The 16,324-nt window shown below is 42.3% G+C and overlaps 1 protein-coding gene across 1 annotated transcript in view; it reads right to left on the bottom strand.

The window, feature by feature from the left end:
* DPPA3 (developmental pluripotency associated 3) overlaps positions 1-16,324 on the bottom strand; it is a 23,481-nt gene that overhangs the window by 4,552 nt on the left and 2,605 nt on the right. The window contains exons 2-4 of the mRNA XM_004692578.1: positions 14,898-15,063; positions 12,641-12,879; positions 336-429 (exon numbers count right to left, since the gene is read on the bottom strand). Coding sequence (XP_004692635.1) covers positions 336-429; positions 12,641-12,879; positions 14,898-15,063 — 499 coding nt within the window. The remainder of the gene's footprint in view (positions 1-335; positions 430-12,640; positions 12,880-14,897; positions 15,064-16,324) is intronic.

Raw genomic sequence — 16,324 nt, forward strand, 5'->3', positions numbered from 1 at the left:
CAGAACTGGGGTACAGGCCAGAGATGCAGAGGGTGAGAGGATTCACCAGGGACAGAGTAGGGAGCAGAACAGGCAGACAGACGAAGTACACTGCTGAGGGGAGCAGTGGGCGGGTCAGGAGAGGTCTACCATGCCATTTGGATCTCCTCTGGGGCAGGCGGGATAGAACTCATGCAGAAGTGGCTTAAGCTTCTTAGTACAGTGCTTTAACCCACTGCACCACGAGGGAGGGCCCACTGTTTTATATTTTACAGTCACAAAAATGCCGTGTTCTTACTAATAAATCTAAGTTAAATTTAGGACATGACAATCTGGAGCGATCTTCCCAGAAATACCATTGACAGATATAATCAGTAATATATCTGAGAAGCAAACTGCTGGCAAATTGATGGGCAGCTCTTCATGGGCTGTTGACCTCTGCTGGGGTCCCTGTTTAGCAGAGAGACACCAAGAGTAGCCAAGAAACGCCCTCTCTGCAGACAAGCAAGCGCTTCCTTTTCAAGCAATATCTAGAAATGTCCCCAGCATCTGGTACAAAAAGCAGAACCAACACTTGCTCATTTCTCAGCTGGAGGATTGATAGTCTCTTCCCCTTCCCATTGTTCAGAAACTCTCTTTTGAAATATCTTTTCCTTTTATCAGTTTGGAACTGCTTAGAACTACTTTCATTTGTTCAGCTTTGAGGATACAGGTCTTCCTAACAAAAAGAACTTTGTAAAAGGAATCTTGGAAATATAAGAAGATATGCTTCCTCACTGAAACTGCAAAACCCAAGTCAAAACAAACAACAATACCGACACAATCTGCTGCATTAAAATGGCCATGCATGAAAAGTGCAATTTTTTTGCAAACTGAATACCTCCCTTCATGAATGTGCTGTTATCTTGCCCAGCTGCTCAAGGACGCTACTCCAAATTCTCACAGCTTTCACTGTAGGTCTCATTGATATTTCCCCCAGCACTTGCTTGATCTTTCCAGTCAGCACACACACATGCTATTCAGACAAAATTCTATTTCTATCAGGTAGTAGTCAGGAGAAGCATTATGTTAAAATAGTAACACTCCAGACTCAACTGTTACTGGACTAAAATACTCCTCAGCAGATCAACACTAGATTATGGGGAATTCACTGGACGTGGGAGATAATGAAGTAGTTAGAGCATTTGGCTCTCAGATGTGGAGAGGCAGGAGCTGATTAACTTTTCCAAGGATACACATACACAGCACTTCCGGGGACATTAGTCTTGTCTTTTAATCAGATTCCAAGGTCCTATTTAGCTATTGCCCTGTCAATTAGCCACTGTGCATATAATGGAAAGAGTGAAAATAATTCAGGCTAAAGTTCCCAGTGTTCAGGATATGCCTGTCTCCTGGAAGGTAATTTATAAAGAGGATTGGAAACAGGTGACAGTGATCCTTACTTCCTTTATTTGTTATTCCTGGTTCCAATTAACCTTCCCCTCAAGCCTCTTGACCACTGTGCTTCTTTGCGTCAGAGCCATGCACATCATTTACCAATTCCCACTAAGGAGTGACATGATAGAAGCTGTCAGCATAACCACAGGTGTACATTGGTCTAAATATGCCTTATTATAGAATTCCATTTTTACTAAGAAAAACATGTACATGCATATTTTGGTGGCAAAGAGCTGTGATTCCTGGTGCTCTTTGTGAAACACAACACATTGATAGATTTACGGCAACCATATACATGAAAAATTACTAGCTCTAAATTTCTATCAATATATTTGAACATGGTTACTTAGAGAAATATGGCAATACTTTTGTAACAGGAGAACTTAGTTTCACTTTTGGCTTTGTGACCCTTGGTTTCCTTAACACTTCTTGTCTTTTTTGCAGCTTCACCCTCTTTGAAGAAAATCTCCCTCCTCCTCTTCCTTCTTCCCCCATCCCCAGCTACCAGTGAGAACTTGGTTCAAGAGAGTCTAGGGTTAGCCTCCCTCTGCAGCCCACTCTATATTTCCAACCACTCTAATCCTTCATTCCTCACTTCACATTAAAAGTTTTCAGTTTATAATTTTAAAGAGCCGATTGAAGCACATTCTGGGTCATTTTAAGTTATTAATCACATATCCAGTTATGAAGGCCAGTGCCTTTCAGAAAAACATTATTTCAACCCAGTGAGTCAATCGGGGAGACTGTCCTTGGCAAAAAAATGATGCCCAAACTCTCAGGTTTAATTGTGTTAGTACCTCATTCTTTAAGCTATTGGCCTTCTCCTGCTTTGCTTTAACTTTGTCAGAATTCCTGATGTAGGAGGGCCGGGAGGGGGAGTTCTGTGTGGGTTATGTCAATGTCACCCCACCGTAAGAGGCTGCTAGTCACGAGGCCCCTTTGCAGTTAGGACAACTTAGGGGTGGTCGTTCATCTTGCAAAAGAGCAAAAGGTATAGGGTATACCTGGGAGCTGAACCTACCAGGATTTAAAATTCCTACCAGGTTAGATGCACTAGAGTCAGGGGTTGTTGCTGATTTCAATGAGGAGCAACACCCGCATTCATCTTTTTAACTGATCACACCAGTATCTCTAAAATGTTTTCAGCCTGTCCTCTTCGATAAGTTGTATGCGATACAATGGCGCCATCTACTGTCAGAAAAAGGAACGCCACACCGTCCTTCACGTTTTAGTCAGTAATGCAGAGCCAATCAGTGGTGATGGGGAACTAGCTATCTTCTGCTGTTTAATTAATCAGAAACCTCGTGGGCTGAGGACTGAATGGGTGTCATTTGTGGCACATTGTTTATTTTCTGTTTGGTTTTCTTTTCTTCTTATGGAGGTAACGTTGGTTTATAGCACTGGATATGTTTTAGGAGTCGAGGCTCACACACCCTCAAATGTATGTTTCCATACTCGCCCACACCAACACACCAATAATTCTAAAGCACAGTCCACAGGGTCGCCTCCCTCATTTCTCACCCTCCTCCACCTCGGTTCTCAATCAGAATCCGCAGGTTTGTTTTGGTATAGCTTTATCTGTTCCTTTGCTTGTTTTCTTGATAGTTCACATATGATTGACGTCACCTGAGACTTGTCTTTCTCTTTCTGGCCTTATTTTGCTCACAATATTCTCCTCCAGGCCCTCCTTGGTGGCGCAGTGGGTTAAAGCACTGAGAATCTAGAGCCACTTCCGCATGAGTTCGATTCCCGCCTGCCCCGGAGGTGACCACATGACGTGGCAGACCTCTTCTGACCTGCCTGCTGCTCCCCTCAGCAGTGTACTTCGCTGATCTGCCTGTTCTGCTTCCCACTCTGTTCCTGGTGAATCCTCTCACCCTCCGCATCTCTGGCCTGTATCCCAGTTCTGTATGCACAAATAAATAAATCTTAAAAAAAAAAAAAAAGAATATTCTCCTCCGGTTTCATCCATATTGTTGCAAAGACTTCTTTCCATGATATATTTAGGGTGTTATTCTTTAACTACTTCTCTGACTTTGGTACTTAGATTATTTCCATGTCTTAGCTATTTAAATAGTGTTGCAAGGAACATATATCACTGGATTTTCAAATTCTTCAGTTACAGACATAGGAGTACAATTGCTGGATCATATGGTAGATCTATCTGTTACTATGTTTATATTTTAAGTCTGCAACAGCTATTAAATTAATACTCCAACTTATTTTTCTCCTTTCTGACGAGGTTTTACTTAATGTCAATTAAAACTATTTTCTTCCTCCTTCAGACATCAATTACAATGTTATGATTTGGTAGGAATTTAAAATTTTCTTTTTAGTAATAAAGGCTGAAAAAACTGTAGGTTGATTTGAACAGGTAAGTTTTACAAGGTCTCAAAAGATTTATTTATTTATTTATGCTTACAGAACTGGGGTACAGGCCAGGGGTGTGGTGGGTGAGAGGATTCACCAGAGACAGAGTGGGGAGCAGAACAGGCAGATGGACTGAAATACACTGCAGAGGGGAGCAACCTGCCGGTCAGGAGAGGTCTGCCGTGCCATGTGGAGCAGCAAGCTGGACAGGAGAGGCCTGCTGCACCATGTGGGTCAGCTCCCTGGCCGGGGACAGAACTTATGCTGCAGTGACTGGGGCTATCAGCTGTCACAGTGATAGTGTGGGCACCTTGCCCATAGGCTACCAGGCTGACTGTAGACTGGTCAATAGAAGTGGACTTCTGGATCGTATAGTAGTGTTTTTAATTTTTTGAAGAATCTCAATACTGTTTCCTTAGTGGCTGCACCACTTCATGGTCTCAGTATGTCCACTTGTGCACTTTTTCCCCTTTTTTCCACTTGCTCACCAGCACTTCTTATCTCTTTTTGATAACAGGGTTTTTTTGATAACAGGGTTCTTAGGATGTGAACTTCTCCTATTTTAATTTTTGTTAAAGATCTATTTCTGCATACAAAAACAGGGGTGAAGGCCAGAGGCGTACAAGGTGGGGGTGGGGTGAGCGCAAGAGGATTCACTAGAGACAGAGTGGGGAGCAGAACAGCGGATCTACTGAAATATGCTGCTGAGGGGAGCAGTGTGTGAAACAGGAGAAGTCTGCTGTGCCTTGTGGGTCACCTCCCTGTCCAGGGTTCCAACTTGTGGTGCTGTGGCTTGGGACAGCTTTATAGTGCTGCCCTTTAACCCATTGCACACCAAGGAGGGCCCCTCATTATTTTTCTTTGAGAGTTTCAACTGACTTTCTTCTGGGTTCCATGAATTGGAGAGCATTCTGTTCAGATCGTGCCTCTGGTTTTTGTTGTTCTTTTAAAGTTGCACTAGTTTATAACATGTAAGATTCAGAATATCCTTGTCATCTGTAAATACTTGATTGTTGCCTTGGGGTTATCGCATGTGGTGATAACAAAAGGTCAATTTTCTATCACCACCACACAGTTGCCTCCTTTGCACTGTTCACTCCGCCCCTTCTGGTCTTGATTTGTATTTGCCTCATCGTTCATTATGTTTGCTTCGAAACCAGATTTCATTTAAACAAATCGCTCCTTGGCTTTAAAGCATACAGTTGAAAAACCAGTCTAGATCAAAAAGGAAATGGATTAAAATGTAACATTTTGGCAGGATCTGTAGGAAAGTAGGGGATAATTAGGGCAAATTCTATGATTCTGAAGCAACTCACAAATTTGTGGGTTTCACAGTCTTCTCAGGTTTTGGCTTGCTAGTGAGGTTTCAGATACGACGTTAGTCACCTTGTCTTTGCGGTAGAGTGTGGAGGAAAACATGGGGGATGTGGGCAGGACTGAACAAGGAGTTGGACAGGGAGTCATGATTGTTTCTTATGTTCCCAAAGATCTTGACATTTAAGCTTTACTGAACTGCCATTTAAATCAATTGAAAGTATTAGTTTTACAGGAGTTAACAAGATTTCTTAGTGATAGTTGGTGAGATCCCTCCTGTATGGTCCACTGCTCCCCTCAGCAGTGTTCAGCACATCTGTCTGTTCTGCTCCCTACTCTGCTTCTAGTGAAGTCTCTCAATCCCTGCACCTTTGGCTTAGACCCCAGTTCTTTTATGCATAATTAAACAAAAATAAATCTTTAAGAGAAAGATTTCTTTGTTTGTTTAGTATATGCAATTAGACTTGGCTTCTTTGGTTAAGGTAATGTTAAGTTCTTCCTAAACTTGAACACTATGAATACATAGATGAAATTTTACAAAAAACTAATAGTCAATTTACTAGGGAGCATGAAATATACTTAAAACCTACAAACCGATTTCTTTAGAATATGTAGAATTTACTTGGTATATCTAGTGGCTAGAAATCAAACAGTAATTTTGTGTAAGAAATTAAACAAAGATCAGAGCTGCATTTGGAAAGTTTTGTATTTATTTTCAACTTCCTTTTGTGTGTTCTTATTTCTGAAGATAATGTTTATTTTAAATAGGAAACTTTAGCTCATCACAGGGAGTCTTCTATGACATAACTCTTAACTCTTTGCTTTCTTAGATCAGATACAAGAGCAACTACGAGCTTAGTCTCTGAATTAAATCAAATAGACATCAGTGAGAGTGACACACCAACTCTGAAACCCCTGGTCAGAGGGAGCCAAAATGTGTATACACAGAATGGTAGAAGGAAAGCCTGAACATAAAGGTGAGCACCAGAGGTTTTCTGGGTTCTAGAGAAGGCGGGAGCATAATGAAGTGAGAAAACCGGCATTGGAAGTAATAGGGATGACTTTGGGGGAAGAGATAATTTAAAAAAAAAAAAAATTATTTATTTATCCATAGATGAACTGGGGTGTAGGCCAGAAGTACAGGAAGGTGACAGGATTCACCAGAGACAGTGGGGAGCAGAAAAGGCAGACTGACTGAAATACACTGCTGAGGGGAGCAGCTGGTGAGACAGGAGAGGTCTGCTGCACCATAGGTGGGTTAACTCCTTGGCAGGGATCAAACTCAGGCCACAGAAAATGCTGACACTTAACCCTTATGTCACCAGAGAGGCCCCAGATAGACAATTCTTTTATTTCTAAAGATTTATTTTATCTATGCATACAGAACTGGGGTACAGGCCAGAGGTGCAGGGACAGTGAGAGGATTCACCAGAGACAGAGTGGGAGCAGAACAGGCCAACTGATGATGTACACTGCTGAGGGGAGCAGCGGGCAGGTCAGGAGAGGTCTGCCGTGCCATGTGGGTCCAGGGCTGGGGATCGAACTCATGCTTAAGTGGCTTTAGCTTCTTAGTGCTGTGCTTTAACCCGCTGCACCACCAGGGAGGGCCCAGATAGACAATTCTTAATGACAGAATGGTGACAGTGTAACTGTGTAATCCCTAGGAGAGGGAAGATTCCAGGTTCCCTGCCCCAACCTAAGGAAGGGTGTAGCTGGGCAGGGAGGTGAAGCTAAAGACTGGGAACAGGAATTAAAAGGAGAAAGAAGTTGAGGAAGACTAGGAAGATGAGAGCTGAAGAAGAGAAAGCCCAGAGGAGGCACATGCAGTAGGAAGATGTATGAAGAAGAATCTGTGCTTGCTTCTTGCCCTGGACTTGCACCAGAGGCTTGGGGAGCATGCAAGGAGATGATGAAGTAGACTTGGATAAGAAGCCATGGATGAGGTTGACCATGGATGAGGCTGACCATGGCAGCTTTTATCTTGATGTTACTCTTTTCCTACCATACTTTCCCCTTCCTTATGGGTCCCCACCACAAGGTGCCTTAGACTTGTGGCAGCCTTCAGACCTCAGTGGCCCTGCTTTGGGCCCTATATGTTTGGCCAGACATTTACCATGAGGGGCTGAGTACGTTGGGTGTTTCCTGAAGAAACTATTTTTACTATATTCTTTCTCTTCTCTTCATCATATACTCATTGTATTTTCTATTGATGGTCTTACAAACTAGAGTATGTTTTGTCTTGATGAGGTAGATGGCAGAACCTACCTTAGAGCAAAGGTTTTGGCAGTCTTGGGCTTCCCGTCCACCCTGCTCACTAACAAAAGCATAATTTTAGGGTTGAAATAGATGTGAAATAGATGCTAGGATAGAGTGAGATGAAGGAGAACGCAAAACCAAAATGACTCTGAACTAGAAGCCTTTGAAAGAATAGGGATGACTGTATAAAGAGAAGAGAAACTGGGCCCTCCCTGGTGGGGCAAAGGGTTAAGGCTCAGCACTATGAAGCCCAGGCCAGGGAGTGACCCACACAGCTCAGCTCCCCTCAGCAGTGTACTTCGTCCATCTGCCATTTCTGTTCCCCACTCTGTCTCTGGTGAATCCTCTCACCGCCCTGCACCTCTGGCCTGTACCCCAGTTCTGTATGCATAAATAAATAAATCTTTTTAAAAAGAAAGAGAAGAGAAACTGAAGACAAAATTATATTGGAGAAAGGTTGGATATCTTGGGAAACATAAGAAATTTAAGGGGAAAGAGAATAGGGAATTGGAAAATGCAGTTTAAGCTGGATGATTATTTTTTGGTTTTGGGCTCCTGGTTACTATCTGGTCATTTGCTAAGGGAATGTTTTCATACTTTTATGACTTTCTTCTTTTAAATTAATTGTTCATAGTCAACTTTGCTGTTCTGAGCAGCTCAGAGGTTGTAACTCTGTTATGTATATCTGACAGAGAGAAGGGGCTTGTGGCTTCAGGTGAAGGACTGGGCTCCTGTTTTATTATGTCTCACTCTTCAGCGTCTGTTTCCTTGTGAATGTGCTGGGTAAGTTCTTGACTGAAGTGCAGTCATCTCTGTATCCTTTTCCTACTCAAATTCTGTAGATTGCCTGAAAATATGGTTTCCCCTTTCCTGTTATGAAGTAGCAACCCCTTCTAAACAGTCATTCTTTTTACAAAAAAAGTCATCATTTTTACTTATTTGCCTAGGATAATTGCCAGTGCTTCCAGATTTACTTTGTCTGGTTTTAGTTGTATTTCTCCAATTGTAATCAAGCTGGCTTAGCTTGGGTTGTCATAACACAGTGCCATAGACTAAGTGGTGTAAATAACAAATTTATCCTCATAGTTCTGGAGTCTTGAAGTACGAGATCATGAGGCAGGAATGATTGGACTCTGGAGAGAACTCTTCCTGCAGATGACTGTTCTTGTGTGGTGGGTTGGACATAAAGATAGACATGAGATAGACATAAAGATAAAGGTAGAGGTATATAGATAAGCAACGCAGTCAAAAGTAGAGATAGAGAGAGAGAGATAAATAACTGGTAGATACCAGCTAGCTAGCTAGATAAAAAAAGAACAAGCTCTACCATGGAAACCCCACCCTTATGCTCCTCCTAAGCCTAATTGTTTACCAAAGATACTACGATATTGTGACTAAAACTTCAACAGGGTTGGGGTAGAGATGGTGGGGAAGCAATTCAGCCCATAGCTATAACCCTCCCTCTGTGGGTGCTAATTGTAGCCACCATCTAAGATATCAACTCTCACTACTAGGTGTATAATAGTAGTATTCAGTTCACTGGTGCTGATCTGTTCTTTTTTTTCTAAAAGATTTACTTTTGGGGCCTTCCCTGGTGGTGCAAAGGGTTAAAGTTCAGCACTAGGAAGCTATCCGCAGTCACTGCAGCACAAGGTTGATCCCAGCCAGGTTGCTGACCCACATGGCATAGCTATCCTGTCTCACCTGATGCTCACCTCAGCAGTATATTTCAGTAGATCTGCCTGTTCTGCACCTCTCTGTCTCAAGTGAATGCTCTCATGCCCTTCATCTCTGGCCTTTACCCCAGTTATTGTATGCATAAGATTTACTTTTGTTTAGTTATGCATACAAGAGCTAGGGTGTATGGGGTATAGGCCAGGGGCATAGGGCAGAGAGAGGGTTCACCAGAGACAGAGTGGGGAGCAGAACAGGCGGATCTACTGAAATACACTGCTGAGGGGGCAGCAGGCGAGACAGGAGAGGTATGCCATGTGGGTCTCCTCCCTGGCTGGGGCTAAGAAGTGGTACTGCAGTGGCTGTAGATTGCTTCATAGTGCTGCACTATAACCCGTTGCACCCCAGGGAGAGGACTTACACAGGAGGAAGCATGACAGACAGGTGGCAGACTTCGTAAGAGGACAGGCTCTAAAACCCACCATGGACATGACTAAATGACAAGAACTAATCTTTCTTTCTCTTTCCCAGTGATTCATAGTATCTCTGAATACAGCAAAATTGGCGTGGAACTAACTTACAAGATGACTCAGAAAAATTACATTTGAACTGTGTCATCAGAGGAAAGTAGAAGGTACAGCTTGGCACTGAGCAAAATGCTTCCTTTTCTATGAATCAAATTCCTAGTGTGTCATACTTTTGGCATTGAAATTTTCAAACTACAGACATTTTGTTAATCCTACTGCTCTATTAAACTGTAAAATTAGATATCTAAACAGACATCTCAAAATTAAACTATCAAACAACTTCCTAGACTTTTTCTCAAAAACTTTTCCTCTCCTTGTCCTATCACTGTTAATATCTAAAACTAGAAACTCAGTTTTAAAAAGATTATACTTTTGGAAATACCTTTGTAAAATGCTAAGGAAGGCATATTTGGGGGGTACATCTGATCTTGACTACACTGCTACCACCCCAGCCCCTCACAATCTCTCACCCTTTTCTTAGGTTGAAGAAGCAACCGCATGTCTTTCCTCCCTTTCAGAATTTGGCACCCAGGTGAACCCAACAATCCCAATGCGCTTTGTGGTACACTCATGCATCGTTCTCAATCAGGAAAATGGGCCTTAAAAACTGATTGTAGAATTTACCATTTCAACTCTTATCTATCCACAAGAAATTTTAACCCTTACCTGCACACAGAAGCCTGGGAACTGTTTAAAATGACTCCTTTCCAGGTAGCTTTTTCCAAAATTCATGATTGAGAATATTTGTTTGACATTCACTCCTATGCAGTGTTGTGTGATGGGTGAGCTCAGAACTGTATGTTGGCTACTTCCCAAATATGTTGGAAACAAGCACATTTGATACCTATATTAATTTACTGTTCTGCTGTAACAAATTAGCATATTTAGTGGCTTAAAGCAATATAAATCTATTTTCTTATGGATACTGAGATCAGAATCTGTAAGAAAATCCAAAATCATTAAGTCTAAAATCAGGGTTAAGACAAGAGTCAGTAGGTTCCTTTTGCAAGGTCAGTGGGAGACTCCATTTCCTTGGTTTTTTCAATTTCTAGTGACACTGTATTCCTTTACTTACGTCCCATTCTCCACCTTTAAACTATCATCCCTCCAAACTCTGCTTCTGTTATTGCATTGCTTTCTCCTGAGTGCTCGTGCTTTTCCCCTAAATACCATGTCAGGCCTACTGGGGCCATACAGGGCAGTCTCCCCCTCTTTAGACCTTTAATCACTTCTGCAGATTTCCCTTTGCCAAGTAAGGCATTCATGGGCTCTGGGCATTAGAATCCGGACGGCAGATCTGCCTGTTCTGCTCTCCTCTCAATCCCCCACACCTCTGGCCTATACCCCAGTTCTTATATGCACAAATAAGTCTTAAAAAAAAAGAAATAATGAGGATAAGACTTATAGTTTGTTGACTATATAGTTAGGTTAAAAAAAAAAGCAAAAAAACGAAGAACAAGTTTCTCAAAGACATCTCATTTTATATGACTTTTTATTTATACACATATTTGTTTGCTCCTAGACATTGAAATTGCAAATCAAAACCTTAATTATAATTCAAATTTTTAAAAACCAGGAACTCTAGATAAAACCCCCATATACCCTCAACAAACCACCCCAAAAAATCATTTGTTATAAAAACATACCCACAAGTCACCTTGCTGTGTTGGGTTTCATTTTATTGGCTTAGACCTTCTAAAATACATGATTGTAGTGATTTCTTGAGTAACTTTTTTTTAAAAGGCAAGCTCTGTTAGATTTTTATAAGTTTTTGGGGTCAAGTTAGATGCAGAGGGAAAAAAAACACTATAGACCTTCTATCACAGGTTAACAAAATACTCACATATAGTCCATCAGAACATAAGTAGTATTCCCAAATGCTGCATAATGACCCTAAAATGATTGTCAACAAACAGCAGTACAATTAAGGTCTATGACTAAATGGATTCAGTGTCATACTTCTTCTCCACGCTGTCCTTCTCCTCAGGAAACTCTCTATGATACAGGCAATAATGACAGCTACACTGAAATTTTTTAATTCTTTTTTCAATCTGGAAGAAAAAAAATTGTGTTAATAATTTAACGAAATGGATTATACCCATAAAGAAATAAGACAGCTTTCAGCTCTGTACTTTGTCAATCTGCCTGTTCTCTTCCCCACTCTGTCTCTGGTGAATCTTCTTACCACCCCTGCACCTCTGGCCTGTATGTACCCAGTTTTATATGCACAAATAAATAAATCTTAAAAAAAATTTAAATAAAAAAATGTATGGGTATCAAAGAATGCCAGATTGTGTGTTATTTTAATAGCAATAGTGGCTGATTTTTTTACCAATAAAAATGTACTCTAGTGTCATTTCCCTGAATGTCTTAGGAGTTGACTCATTCAGCTGCTGGCCACTGTGTTGTCTCTTGCTGCATTGATACTAATGAAGGTCATGATTACAAGCACATGAAAAGTCCAAACATAACAGCATGACTGAACCTTCATGCAAACTAGATTAGAGGTGAGGGTGTGTCCACGCAGGTCACCAACTGAACCAACACTGGTGTGGGATGCAGTTAATGAGAAGGTCCAGTGTGTAGGGCAGGGGAATATGAGGGAATTCTGCACTCTCAATTTCCCCAATTTTGTTGTCAAAACATGTTTAATTTACCTCCATTTCCTTCCTCCGTATTTCTTCTTGTAGCTTTATGGGAAGAAAAATAAAATATTGAGAACAATCAAGAAAGAGTTGGGCTTCTCCAATGGCTCAAGGGTTAAGCCACAGCATTTATGAAGCTATCTGCAGGAGTTCCATCCACCCCGCCCCCCACGAGCTGACCCACATGGCACAGCAGGCTTCTGTCTTACCCGCTGCTCCCTCAGCAGTGTATTCCAGTGGATCTACTTGTTATGCTCACTACTCTGTCTCTGGTGACTCCTCTCACCCCAACTCCACCCCCCACCCCTCTGGTCTACACCCCAGCTCTTGTATGCATAAATAAAAAAAAATTTTTTAAGACTAAAATTACACATCTACTTCCCACCCCTTAAGAGAGGAATTGGAGAATCTCCAAAATGCCTGCCCACACCATCTTACCAGAGAAAATCGGTTGAGGTACTGGTATCTGATTTTCACCATCCTTTCCCTCAATTCTCTCCTCACAGACAGCAGTGTCCTTACTCCCCGCCTCTTGTAGGTTGTGCCCTGTGGGTTCTGCTCTTGGCTCTGCTGTTCAGATGGATAGTCTGGCAGAGGGGTTGGGAGTTTGATACTAGGGTTGAGAGTCAGGTTACGGAGATTCTTTATTAACCCTTCTGGGACAGGCTGACAGGCAGCTGAAAGAAAAGGGAAAGTGAAGACCAATTAAGGGGGATTGTATCTTGCAGAAGTCAGCCCCCTTACACTTGTCAGTCTGCTCTTAACTGAGTGAGCCACCACAGGAGTTGTCTTTAGGTGACAGGTCATCTGTGCTAGCCTGAGCCTCACGTACTGCCCTCCCAAAGGCCGCTACGATGGTTAATAGTCCACTGTCAGAAAGGCAAATGTAAACTCTTCTTGTAACTAGTTGTTTGAAATCTAGAAATCTCCCCAACCCTCATCAAGTGATCAGATACCAGGGACTGTATGACATACCTCATTATGCAGTAAATGGGAGGAAAATATGGGGCAGAAATTTGTGGACTCAAAAGCATTGCAGTGCAAGTCAGTGTGTTCTGGCGAACAAATTTTAGTTCACCTTTATAACAATTATAAACAGACCTGTTACATTTGGGAGGGACAAAAAAAATCTCAGTTCAACAACCCAGGCCTGTGACATAGACAAAGACAGAAACTCAAATACAATCTCCCCTCAAAGCTGCGTTGGTCAGCAGAACTGGGACAGGAAGAAACTGTCATCCTTTGCAGCTCAACTGAGCTTTTTCATGGTATCAGATCTTTCTGCACAAACTCAATATTTTGTGGGAAATGGACCACTCACCCTTCCTATCCCAACTATTATGCATGAACATTCATGCTTCCTACACTAAGACAGTTAACATTAATTGTTCCCTGTATAGGAAAGTATTCAATTAAATCAGTATCTATTCAACTATCTAGGACTTTGATCCCTGGTTGGGAATTGTCAGACACATCCAAGGAAAAGCAGGCTGGGTATATTATACATTTGTCTCTAAATTCATTCCCTCCTCCTTCATGCCCTATCTAGTACCAGAGTTCCTTCTTCAAGCCTGCCTGAATGAGGAGCTGGGGACGATGGGATGCGATACACGTGACGCAGCTTCCTAGCCTCTGGGTGGGTAGTTGGGGGTGTGGACACCAGCTCATCCAGCTTCCTATACCATCCAACCTCACCGCCTCTAACCAGGGGGAGGAGTTCGAACCCGGTGTTGGCTCAGAACAACCCCAAACTGGCTTCGAGTCCAAGAAATCCACAGAGCATAGGCGGGTGGGACCTAAGTAGCAATATTCTTGACGCGCATTTTTTGATAAAGCAACCCGGCTTCCCTGGTGGCGCAAGGGGTTAGTTAAATAGCAGCACTGTGGGCTACTGTAGAACAAGTTCGATCCCAAGTCAGGGAATTAACTCACGTGGCACGGCAGACCTCTCCGGTCTCCCCACTACTCCCTCAACAGTGTGTTTCCTTTCCTTCAGTCTTTCTGTTTTGCTCCCCATTCTGTCTCTGGTGAATCTTCTCGACTCCCCCCCCACCCCCACCCCCGCACCACAGCTCTTGTGTACATAAGTAAAATAAAGCTTTAAGAAATTTTAAAAGCCTCCAGTTTACGACCTGCGAATTTACATTATAGAGAACATTCACTGCCTTTTATCAAACTGCCCCATCCTACAATTTCCTCTGAAAAGCCATTTCCCCGTTGATTAACATTCCTAAAGGGTAAATTTCGCTGAAAAGCCAATCCCCAGAAGGTAGGCGAGATTAAGAAAACCTTTAGGTGAAGTTGAAGTTTTTAGGTCTCTTGTATTTTTTCCCTTTGTAACTTTCTTGGTGGATAGGGGAAAAACCAATCGTAGCTGCTCTGAGCCAAGTTGGGGTGGGGGGTGGCGGCGAGGGGAATCCCAGTTGCTTTCTCCTACAAACTGTATTTAAAAGATCCAAGCATAGTAAGCAAATAATACATTCCTCCATCTCCTACCCCCCTTATCTACTAAAAAGTCATTTATTTCTCGTTGGAAGAACCAACCTGGCCTTTTTCTGCATTGCTTTTTCTAAAAAGACCGAAGTAAAAAATTTAAAAAAGCGTAAATTTAAAAATAAAGACTGCCGTCAGTGTAAGAAAGGGTGCCTCTACGCTCTCCCGGAACCCCTAGTCCTTGAGGCGCCCTCTGGCTTACCTGAATCTTCCTGAGAATTGTCCTCAGTGGACATCTGAGAAGACTCTGGGCTCAAGGCCGGGTTCAACTTCTTTGGTGATTCCATTGGAAGTCTGGTCACAATTCGAAGCTCCTCCAAGATCTTTGTGTGTGGGCAGAAAGGGATGTTCAAATGGCAACAAAGAGCCTGAACAAACAAATAGAGAGTCCAGAAATGAGCCAGAAAAATCCCAACTCCAACAAAACGTGGTGAAGAAAGGAATTACCTTCAAAATTTAGGTCCTGCCTTCCAGAACTACAGAGAAGCCAATCTGCTGCCCATTTTAATGTAAATGACTAAAGATTAAAGGGATAAGGTGAGTGGGCGTGAACCTATCAGTGAATTAATAGGATAACTCCTCACCAGCTCTACATTAAAATAATCAAGACTTCAGTCAAGTCCATTGGAGAAAGTTACAAAACACGCCTCTAGGGTTGCGTCTTCATAGGGTTGCCTTAAAAAACCCATTGTTTCCCAAACTCTATGTGTGCCCACGTCTACTGGTTTGTGATCTAGGCATTAGGTTTTAGAGTAAGGCGGGCTGCTCCCCCAAATTCAGATGTGTTCCCTTTACCTGAAACCGTTTCCCTGTTTCACTATGTGAACTAGGAAGGAAAGTGAGACAAAGTGCTATCAGCGGATTAATAGCTTGATACACTTAAAGATAAGTATTTTGTAGCTGTAGCTTTAGTTTGTTTTATAGACTATACATTTAATTGCATTCAACATTTGGGAGCAACTGGAAAAAAGTTTACCCATTGTCTGTCTCCATCAGATACTTGAATGAATACTAGCAAAGAGCAAGACATTGATTGCTGATTATCTGCAGGAGGCAGAAGAACCTGTCTCCAACTGCCCTGCTCCGCCCCCTCACCCCTATTCAATGCCCAATCTCCTCCATTCCTCCTTCAGTTAGAAACTATGAAGAAATACCCCCGAAGCTATCTTGTTTTGCTTTTAGTAAAAAAGTAAAAAATGGAAGTATTGGTAGGGGATAAGGAGCCGCCATAAATCTTTGCCCTATCACAACACTTTATTCCATTGATTCTCAAAGGTGTGGCCTGTAGGCAGCCTCTGTAGCACTGGGGAACTAATTAGATAAGAAAAAAATGTGTGGAACTCCAAACCAGACCCACAGAACCAAAGGGTGAGGATGAGGAGTTGGGGGACTGCCATCCTTGTGCAAACAAACTTCCCAGGTAATCCAGATTCACGTTGAGACAGAAAAGTGTGGCTGGAGCATGCTTTACTTCCTCCTCCTATCCTGGGAGACTTCTTGGAGCAGACCCTGAGAATTCCATTAAAAAGGCGAGAGCAAAAACCAGATTGCTGATGAGAGAAGAACTGAGACAGATTCTCCCTCAAGAAACCAGGGCTTAAGAAAGAAAAGTGAGGAACTTAACTTGCA

This window comes from Condylura cristata, unplaced genomic scaffold (genome assembly GCF_000260355.1).
Source record: "Condylura cristata isolate star-nosed mole 26May11 unplaced genomic scaffold, ConCri1.0 scaffold00034, whole genome shotgun sequence".
NCBI classification, from domain to species: Eukaryota; Metazoa; Chordata; class Mammalia; order Eulipotyphla; family Talpidae; genus Condylura; species Condylura cristata.